At 44.9% G+C, this 10,000-nt stretch overlaps 1 protein-coding gene across 4 annotated transcripts in view; it reads right to left on the bottom strand.

Moving 5' to 3' along the window:
- pik3r5 (phosphoinositide-3-kinase, regulatory subunit 5) overlaps positions 1 to 10,000 on the bottom strand; it is a 29,503-nt gene that overhangs the window by 609 nt on the left and 18,894 nt on the right. The window contains exons 3-18 of one of the 4 annotated variants that reach the window (XM_053498549.1): positions 9,980 to 10,000; positions 9,697 to 9,765; positions 9,350 to 9,488; positions 8,817 to 8,886; positions 8,411 to 8,585; positions 7,753 to 7,921; positions 7,460 to 7,528; positions 6,502 to 7,328; positions 5,893 to 6,018; positions 5,648 to 5,776; positions 5,398 to 5,491; positions 4,838 to 4,914; positions 3,228 to 3,321; positions 2,534 to 2,616; positions 595 to 707; positions 1 to 468 (exon numbers count right to left, since the gene is read on the bottom strand). The exon at positions 1 to 468 is cut by the window's left edge and continues 609 nt beyond it; the exon at positions 9,980 to 10,000 is cut by the window's right edge and continues 80 nt beyond it. In XM_053498549.1, coding sequence (XP_053354524.1) covers positions 330 to 468; positions 595 to 707; positions 2,534 to 2,616; positions 3,228 to 3,321; positions 4,838 to 4,914; positions 5,398 to 5,491; positions 5,648 to 5,776; positions 5,893 to 6,018; positions 6,502 to 7,328; positions 7,460 to 7,528; positions 7,753 to 7,921; positions 8,411 to 8,585; positions 8,817 to 8,886; positions 9,350 to 9,488; positions 9,697 to 9,765; positions 9,980 to 10,000 — 2,394 coding nt within the window. In that variant the 3' untranslated portion in view covers positions 1 to 329. Of the gene's footprint in view, positions 469 to 594; positions 711 to 2,533; positions 2,617 to 3,227; positions 3,322 to 4,837; positions 4,915 to 5,397; positions 5,492 to 5,647; positions 5,780 to 5,892; positions 6,019 to 6,501; positions 7,329 to 7,459; positions 7,529 to 7,752; positions 7,922 to 8,410; positions 8,586 to 8,816; positions 8,887 to 9,349; positions 9,489 to 9,696; positions 9,766 to 9,979 lie in introns of all 4 variants that reach the window. The other 3 variants (XM_053498546.1, XM_053498547.1, XM_053498545.1) reach the window with 3 other exon arrangements.

The raw sequence follows: 10,000 nt of genomic DNA, 5'->3' as shown, positions 1-10,000 counted from the left end.
CTCCTGCTGGCCGGAGCGTGAATCACACGGCCTGAGAGAAACCGCTCTGCGTTCAGATTCATCGTCTATAATCCCGACTATAATCACACAGAACTCTGATTACACACAGCTTTAACGAGTATAAACATTACAATAAACAATATACAGAGTCTGTGGTGCAAAACGTCAGACAGTGTCAGTGCTGTAGCGAGAGTCTGCAGGAGAAACCCTGCGGCGTGCAGATACAGAGGATCACCCTGAGCTGGGAATGGACTGAGGGGGGGTCAGGGGGTGCTGGTGGGGGGTGGGGGGGGGGGGGGGGGCTGGGGGGTCAGGGTGACGGGGTCAGGTCATGGTTGGGGTCCGCTGAAGATGGCGAGGGGTAAACACAGCAGGGAGCAGAACGTCTGCTCCACCTGACTGGACAACGCCCTCACCTTCATCCAATCAGAACAGCCGTCTGGTTTATAACACACCGACACCTCACACCTGTTACACACACACACACACACACACACACACAGTGAGGAAGTGAATAACTCAGTGCATAAGTGAAAGAATAACTGAATGTGTGTGTGTGTGTGTGTGTGTGTGTGTGTGTGTAAATCTCAGTACCGGGTGACGCTCTGTAAAATCTTCTTCTCGTCCTGATCCAAACACACAGCAAACGTTGTGTTTCCAGAACCACAGACCCGAAACCGGTCCACTTTCACCTGAGTTACACTCAACTGCTGCACACACACACACACACACACACACACACACACACACACACAGAGTAAATATTTCTGCCCCCTGGTGCAGCACCAAAACAATGTCAAACACAAACAGCAGAACATCATCCTCATCCTCAGAGCTGAACCGCTTACACACACACACACACTGCACACACCACTCATACACACACAATTTGTTTACAATTTATAATTTACTGTTTATTATTTACTGTTTACACTTTATTATTTATTGTTTATTATTTACTGTTTAGTTACTGTTTACCATTTATTGTTCTCAGTTTATTATTTCCTGTTCATAGATTATTATCTACTGCTTATTATTCTCTGTTTACTGTTTATTGCTTTCTGTTAACTGTTTATTATTTATTAATTACTCTTTACTGTTTATCATTTTTGTTTAGTATTTATCTACTGTTAAAAGTTCATTCACTGTTAAAGCTTTAATTGCTCACCGATTATTTATGATTCATTAATATTATTTATTGTTTATTATTCACTGTTTATTATTTATTGTTTATTATTTACTGTTTATTAATTAATATTGATTATTTATTCATGATTATTTTCTATTTACTGTTTATTTACTACTTACTGTTTATTATTTACTGCCTAATATTTTCTTTTTACTGTTTATGTACTATTTATTGTTTTCTGTTTACTGTTTATTATTTATTATTGTTTATTATTTTTGTTTACTGTTTGTTTACTGTTTACAGTTTATTATTTACCATTTATTTTCTGTTTACTGTTTATTTACTGCTTACTGTTTATTATTTACTATTTATTTTCTGTTTACTGTTTATTTCCTGCTTACTGTTTATTATTTACTGCTTAATATTTTCTTTTTCCTGTTTATGTACTATTTATTGTTTTCTGTTTATTATTTTTGTTGACTGTTTATTTACTGCTTACTGTTTATTATTTACTGTTTAGTGTTTACTGTTCATTCAGCACTGTATAATTATTTATTTAAATTGGATTTAATCAGATTAAACACGTTTCTGTTGTATCTGTTGTGAGTGAATTAAATTCCTGCCTTCGTATTTTATTACTAAATGACATTTAATCTGTTTATTTAAAGAGAAATGAAACAATGCTGTTTGTAATCAATCATTTTAACGAGCCGTATTTCTGAGCTCTAATAATAAATACTGTAATTATTTAGATCTTATGAAGGATTGAAGTGGAGATTAAAAACTAACCTGCGGTCGTTACCACCGTATTTAACCAACACCGTGTTCTGATTGTCTCTCTTTATTATAATTAATCCTCACATATAATTAAATATTTATTTAGACATTTGACTTTTTAAAGTAAATAAACTGAAGACAATCTCAGCGAGGTGTCGTGTGTGTGTGTGTGTGTGTGTGTGTGTGTGTGTGTGTGTGTGTGTGTTTCAGACTGAAGAAGAGCGAGAGTTTTGTGGCTCAATGACACCAAAACAAAAACCCCAGGTTGTGAAACTCTGCAGTGAAAAACACTGCCGCTCCGGTGGTGTCTGTCGGTGCACACGCACTGCGTGTGTGTACGTGTGTGTGTGTACGTGTGTGTGTTGATGCTGTGTGTGTGTGTTGACGCTGTGTGTGTTGCTCGCTCGGCGTGTTTGTGTTTGGTCGGCGTGCCGTGTGTTTTGCACCGTCGCTATAAACCCCGCTGCCTTCCTGAGCTTCAGATTTTTATCTCGACAGATTTGTGCTCGAGAGGACGGCTCTCGTCTCGTCTCAATCTCCTTCATCACTCGTTCTTTCATCTCAGACCCACACTGAACACACACACTCTCTCACTCTCTCTCTCTCTCTCTCTCTCACTTTATTTACCTGATTGTAGCTTCTTTTGGATTTGGAGTTTTGTCTCTTTAAAACCTCCGTCATGGTCAGCTGCAGGAACTCACGTTTAGGATCTGGAGACAAAAACATGTGAAATCACTGCATCTGGTTGTAACAGTGTGTGTGTGTGTGTCTCTGTGTGTGTGTGCGTGTGTGTGTATATTAAATCAGTATTCACACATCATTAAATTAAAGTTAAAATCTCTAACAGTAACTGTATTTATTTACAAACACAACATCAGAAACTTGACAATATAAAATCAGCAAGAGGAGAAAAACAAAACAAAAGCTAGATTAACACACACACACACACACACACACACAGGAAGAACAGTAAGAACACAAATAACATGTTAAGTAATAAACAACAAACCACACGGGGAGAGGAGAGAAGCGGAGAGGAGAGAAGAGAGGGGAGAGGAGAGGAGTGGAGAGGAGAGAGGAGGAGAGGAGGGGAGAGGAGAGAGGAGGAGAGGAGGGGAGAGGAGGGGAGGAGAGGAGAGGAGGGGAGCGATGTTTCTCATTGGGATATTTAGTTAATTGTTACTGCTAAGACTGATCACATGACCCACAGCAAATACAGCCCAGGTTAGAGGACAGGTCATGTGACACTGCGTTAAAGCATAAACAATGGAGTGCACAAATGTGTGTGTGTGTGTGTGTGAAAGACAGAGAACACACTCACCAAGCTCCTCTTTAGTCCCAAACACTTTAGTCAGGTTAACTGAAGTGCACACTTTCTCTGCCCTTGTCTTTTGGCCACGCCCACTGATGACCACCTGAGAGTGAGAGAGTGAGAGAGAGGGGTGAGACAGCTCACAGGTAGAGAGGTGAGGTATTATAATATAATTTCACAATTCAGCCTGTGTTTAGAAGGATGTACTGTTACTACTAGCTCAACAGTAAAAGACCTGGGTGTGATATTAGACAGCAACTTGTCCTTTGAAAATCATATTTCCAATATCACAAAAACAGCCTTTTTCCATCTTAGAAATATTGCCAAACTTAGAAGTATCCTATCCGTATCTGATGCAGAAAAGCTAGTTCATGCATTCATGACCTCCAGACTGGACTATTGTAATGCATTACTAGGTGGTTGTCCTGCATCCTCAATAAACAAGCTTCAGTTAGTCCAAAATGCAGCCGCCAGGGTTCTCACTAGATCCAGAAAATATCATCATATAACACCTATATTATCATCCCTGCACTGGCTACCTGTTCAGTTTAGAATTAATTACAAAATAGTATTACTTACATACAAGGCTTTAAATGGTTTAGCTCCCACATACCTAACCAGTCTTCTGATACGCTATAATCCACCACGTCCCTTAAGATCACAAAACTCTGGACTTCTGGTAATTCCCAGAATTTTAAAATCTACAAAAGGGGGCGGGGCTTTTTCATATTTAGCTCCAAAGCTTTGGAATAGCCTTCCAGACAGTGTTCGGGGCTCAGACACAGTTTCCCAGTTTAAAAGTAGACTTAAGACGCATCTCTTTAATCTGGCATACGCGTAACTCATCCCATAACTTCATACTTCAGTACATCTATCCTGAATGGCAACTACGCTAATTCTCTCCATCTGTTCTGTACTTTTCTACCCATCCCGAGGCATCTGAAGATTGTACCAGCTTCAGTAGACAAAGGCCAACCCTGCGAGGATCCTGAGGCCTCCAGAGAAGGACCAGCTCCAGCTGAATTCTGCTTTATGATGGTTGGAGCTACACATCCTGCTCCTGTGCTCCCAGTGATCCAGACCCCATCTGCCCTCTGCACCTACTGACTCCCTGTGCTGAACTGGACTTCATGTTAATTTAAAGAATTTCTGTTATATTGTACTTTCAGCTGCATAACACACATGATGTTATATCATCTCTATCCGTTATCACCCAGATGAGGATGGGTTCCCTGTTGAGTCTGGTTCCTCTCAAGGTTTCTTCCTATTGCCATCTCAGGGAGTTTTTCCTTGCCACTGTCGCCGTCACCCTTGGCTTCTTCATCAGAGACATTTCATTCATCATTCATTCATCTCATTATTATCTAGACACATTTTTCTCTCATATACACACTTATATATTATATTATGTTATTTATTATTTATTTATTTATATTGTTTTATGAATTTCTTTCATTTTTGTGAAGCTGCTTTGAGACAATGACCATTGTTAAAAGCGCTATATAAATAAAATTGAATTAAATTGAATAGGTAGAGAGAGAGAGAGAGAGGTGAGACAGCTCACAGGTAGAGAGAGAGAGGTGAGACAGGTGTATAAAGATGCGCAGTAAGACTCGTACCTTGTTATAAACAACCTCGAGTGAGAGTGGCACCGCCTCCCGATCTCCATCAATACCAAACCGCTTACTCGCAGCTCCTGCACACACACACACACACACAAACACACACAATTGTAACTGCTATTATTTTGTTAATGTTTATGATGTAATTATAACCAACTATATCTCAAATGTGTGTGTTTTACTCCTCATGTGTACCTTATTGGTGGTTACCATGGAGACGTGAATTACTACATCTATCAAATGTGTGGTTGGCATGGTTACTTTTGAACATTACCATAAGGGATTACTGTTGCCATGGAGACTGGCTGTTACTAGCCCTTGACATGATAATTCCTGATCAGTGAATCAGTGAAGGTGGGCATCATCATTACAGGAGGTTGTCATGGCGATCCATGGTTACTGGTGGTTGGCATGGAAACAACTTTTTGTGATTTGGAGCATGGCGATATGTAACTTATTGGCCATAGTGATTTTCTATCAGTTGCCATGGTGATGTTCTGTGGTGATGAAGGTTAGTGTTGTGATTAGAGATGGTTGCTATGGCGACTGGCTCCTACCCATGGCTTTGATGGCTCTGGTGGCTGCCGTGTGTCCGAGCTCCAGTGAGTGTATGAACACTTCAGTTCTCGTCTCTCCTCCAGCCAGCGTCAGCTACACACACACACACACACACACACACACACAATTTGTTATGTTCTAATGTAGGGTATATTAGTGGCAAAACTGAAATGGCCAAATTAAAGAGGTGTGTGAGAGTGTTGGGTTGTGAGTGTGTGAGTGTGTGTGTGTGTGTGTGTGTGTGTTTACCTCAGCCTGGTACAGCTGGATCAGGGCAGGTCGAGCTGCGTTCCTGCAGTAATACAGCAGCAGGTCGGCCATGATGGGTAAACACTCCTCCACTGAGTCCTCAACACACTCCGACTCTGGCTTACCTGTCTGCTGTAGGATCGACACACACACACACACACACACACACACACACACACAGGATAATTTATATCAGGCTTGAAACGTAAAATGTGTGTGTGTGTGTGTGTAAGAGAGAGACTCACCTGGCACACCACGTGTAGTGGAAGGTCAAGGAGACAGAGTGTGTTTCTCTCGTACCACGGGTCGAGCATGCCGAGAAGCTGAGCGATGTTATTGGTGCTGGACTCATACACATCAGTGTTCACCTCCTATACACACACACACACACACAAACGCACACACACACACACACACCATCACACACATACTTCTGATTGGCTGAGAGTTTTACAACATCTAGACATCATACTTTTAACCAATCAGACACAAAAACAGACAGATAGACAGACCACAGACAGACAGACAGATAAACAGATGGACACAGACAGATAAACAGACAGGCAGACAGAGAGCTTGACAGATGGACAGACATACACAAACAGACAGACAGATGGACACACAGACAGACAGACAGATAAACAGCCAGACAGACAGACAGAGGGCTTACAAGGCGGACAGACAGACAGTCGGACAGACAGGCAGATGGACACAGACAGAAAGACAGATAAACAGACAGGGAGAGAAGAGGGCTAGACAGACGAACAGACACACAGATAAACAGACAGATAGACAGATGGGCAGACAGAGGGCTAGACAGACGGACAGACAGACCGCCTCAGGTCCGATCTCACCTGTACAGTTTTGAGTGGACTGGTGGTGACCTGCCCCGCCCCCCCGCCGGCGGTCTGATCCCTCTTCACGGGAATAAAGAAGAACTTCATCCTGCAGTGTTTGGTGAGTCGAGGTGAGAGTTTCTCTCTCTTCCTCAGGCTGTTGTACGCGCGCGCCAGCTTCCCCGCCACGTGATCGGCCCCGAACACCATCACCCGTACCAGCACCATGCCCGCGTCCTCGTCCTCGTCGCTGCTGAGGATGGGACGCTTCCTGTAGCAGACGGGCCTGGCGGGGGCGCTCTCGCACTGTGCCGGATCCACACCGAGCATCAGCACCTGCTGCGGCATCGAGTTGGAGCGCTTGGAGCGCGCGGCGGGCAGGAAGTCCTTCTTATCTTTACTGTCCGTGTTCCCCAGACTCTTAGCGCGGCACAGAGAATGTCCTCGCGGTTTAAAAAGACGGGAGAGGCGCTTAGAAAGTGCGGTAGCGTTTTTGTTTTTGCCCGCGGTCAGCGGGACGTGCGGGTCCTCCTCTATGTCCTCGTAGAAGTCGCTATCTGTTCCTGAGGCCTGTGAAGACGACGACAGCGTGGAGACCGGAGAGAAATCGGATGATGTGGAAAACATGGAGTCCTTGGACGCGGTGGACAGGGAGGACGTGGTGGAGAACATGGATGCTCGCGGGTCCAGGCAGTCATCTGTCCCGTATCGCTCCATCTCCACCTCCTCGTCTTCCTCCTCTTCTACGTCGGCGTCCTCCTCATCGATGTCGTCCTCGTCCGCCTGTCCCTCGGAGAACAGCGAGGACAGCTCAGGCTCGTTCTCCAGGAACTCCCTCACAGCATCTGCCAGGAGACACAAGATCAGACGAAAAATCAGACGCCACGCCAGAGATCAGACGCGCAGAGATCAGACGCGCAGAGACACGAAGGCCCGGCGTCTCATACACACGTTAATTATCAGAAACAAAACACACCGAAATTATCAGCGTCCCAGAGGATGGTGTGGCACTTAGCCGTGGGTAACCTCAGAAACTGCAGCGCACCTGCACACACACACACACACACACACACAGGGAAGATGTTGATTAATTCGCTGTAACAGCAGCTCTGAGCGTGGTGCAGGTTTATATTAACGTGTTATCGTTTCCATAGTAACGGCTAAGTGTGTGTGATCCAGATCAGTGTAAGGAGTCTCCAGTGTCAGTGAGAGAGACGCTGAGAGTGTTTGTGTCTCTAATCCCGTCTCAGCGCCTGATTGGCTCTTTACCGTTGGATGTCGCAGTGTTGCATGCTGGGATATTGAGTTTTTCCCGTAATTCCTCCAGACCTCTCAGGACGTGAGCTCGAGCCTCGCCGGTGTCCGTCATGGCGGCTGCGGTCTCCAGGACAGCCGATACACACGACAGTGTGTGGGACAGTACATCATCACTCAGAGACTGGACACACACACACACACACACACACACACACACACACACAGAGATTATTAAATCCATCATACAATGTGTGTGTGTGTGTACCTGCAGTGTGTGCTGTAGAGTGTGTGTGTGTGTGTGTGTGTACCTGCAGTGTGTGTGTGTGTGTGTGTGTGTGTGTGTGTGTGTACCTGCAGTGTGTGCTGTAGAGTGTGTGTGTGTGTGTGTGTGTACCTGCAGTGTGTGCTGTAGAGTGTGTGTGTGTGTGTGTGTGTGTGTACCTGCAGTGTGTGTGTGTGTGTGTGTGTGTGTGTGTGTGTGTACCTGCAGTGTGTGCTGTAGAGTGTGTGTGTGTGTGTGTGTGTGTACCTGCAGTGTGTGTGTGTGTGTGTGTGTGTGTGTGTGTGTGTGTGTACCTGCAGTGTGTGCTGTAGAGTGTGTGTGTGTGTGTGTGTGTGTGTACCTGCAGTGTGTGCTGTAGAGTGTGTGTGTGTGTGTGTGTGTGTGTACCTGCAGTGTGTGCTGTAGAGTGTGTGTGTGATATTTCGTGCCCAGGCTGCACTGGAAGGCGTGTTTAATGAGATTAGTCCTGATCTCTCTCTGAGACACGTCAATGGAGCTCAGCTGCTGAACCACAGACAGAAAGTTCTGAGGGACGTCCGCCGGGTTCAGGAGCAACAGCGTTCTACACACACACACACACACACACACACACACACATACATACAAAATGCAAACTGGAATCAGAGTGGCTTCAGAATGGAAATACTGAATCTTTAACATTAAAATATTATTCTTATTTAGGGATGTATGTGTGTGTGTGTGTGTGTGTGAGTGTGTGTGAATGTGTGTGAGTGACTTGCATGCGTCAGGTAAAATGCAGACAGGAAGTAAAGGTTTGCTGAAGTGAACTCACATGGTTTTTCCGCTCTGACGCTCAGCACTGATGCCCTGTTCCTCTTTCACCAACTGGTGGTACGAAATCCCTAACACACACACACACACACACACACACACACACACACACACACAGCAGTAGGTCAGATGTGTCTATTTCACAATGTTCTGTTTTTTAACATGATGAGCTAAACCATTTCCTGAGTGACGTCTGACCCGGTCACATGACCTCATTGACTTGCCCTGACTCAACAATCTCAACAAGTTAGAAAACCTACTGTCGCGCAGGACAAGTGTGTGTGTGTGTGTGTGTGTGTGTGTGTGTGTGTTTATAATATATACAGGGACCTGAACACATACAGAATAAAACCTGTTCTAACTACAGACGTCTCCCACCTGATGGCTGCCGTTACCACGTCTCACCACTGGGTGTCAGTGTTTCTGTCATAACTACCTGAGATCATCCGTGTAGGAGGATAGTATTATTATATTGTATTATTGATTTAAGAATGCGTGTGTGTGTGTGTGTGTGTGTGTGTGTGTGTGTGTTACCTGGCGCCCTCAGCTCCTGCTGTATGGTGGTAAGCACACCGCGACACATGCTGCTGTAGGGCTCGGGCCACGTCAGGAAGCCATGGAACACTTCACGTGCTTCGGCCAGGAGGTTACACTCGACTGGACAGTACGGAGTCTGGGGGCGGAGCATAATCACATTATGAAAAGTGACAGGGGGCGGGGCATGAGACAAGAAGGCTAGGCCCTTTGAATAAATTACTCTGATCACTTTTAGTACAGTTGCTCTTAATATGTGTGTGTGTGTGTGTGTGTGTGTGTGTGTGTGTGTGTGTGTGTGCGCGCGGTGGGAAGGGGGGTTAGGGGCGTCGGTTTGGGGGCCTTACCTGTAGAAGTGTGGACTCAAAAATGATGGTGAGAGGAGCAACCAATTCATATTCACACGCCTCCTGCACCTGTACACACACACACACACACACACACACACGTTATTAAATCAGAGTGTGACACTGATGAGACACCAGCAGGGGGAGCTCTAACTCACAACTACACCACTTGTGCACTGACGGCACGGGAAAGCAGCACAGGGGTGCCAATAATTACACATTGTAAAGTACTTATTGTGTGTGTGTGTGTGTGTGTGTGTGTGTGTGTGTGTGTGTGTGTTACCTGTCTTGCTCTCTTGAGAAT

This window comes from Clarias gariepinus, chromosome 6 (assembly GCF_024256425.1).
Source record: "Clarias gariepinus isolate MV-2021 ecotype Netherlands chromosome 6, CGAR_prim_01v2, whole genome shotgun sequence".
In the NCBI taxonomy this organism is placed as follows: domain Eukaryota; kingdom Metazoa; phylum Chordata; class Actinopteri; order Siluriformes; family Clariidae; genus Clarias; species Clarias gariepinus.
The sequence above is the reverse complement of the archived record's forward strand: the minus strand, read 5'-3'. Positions and strand labels throughout refer to the sequence as shown.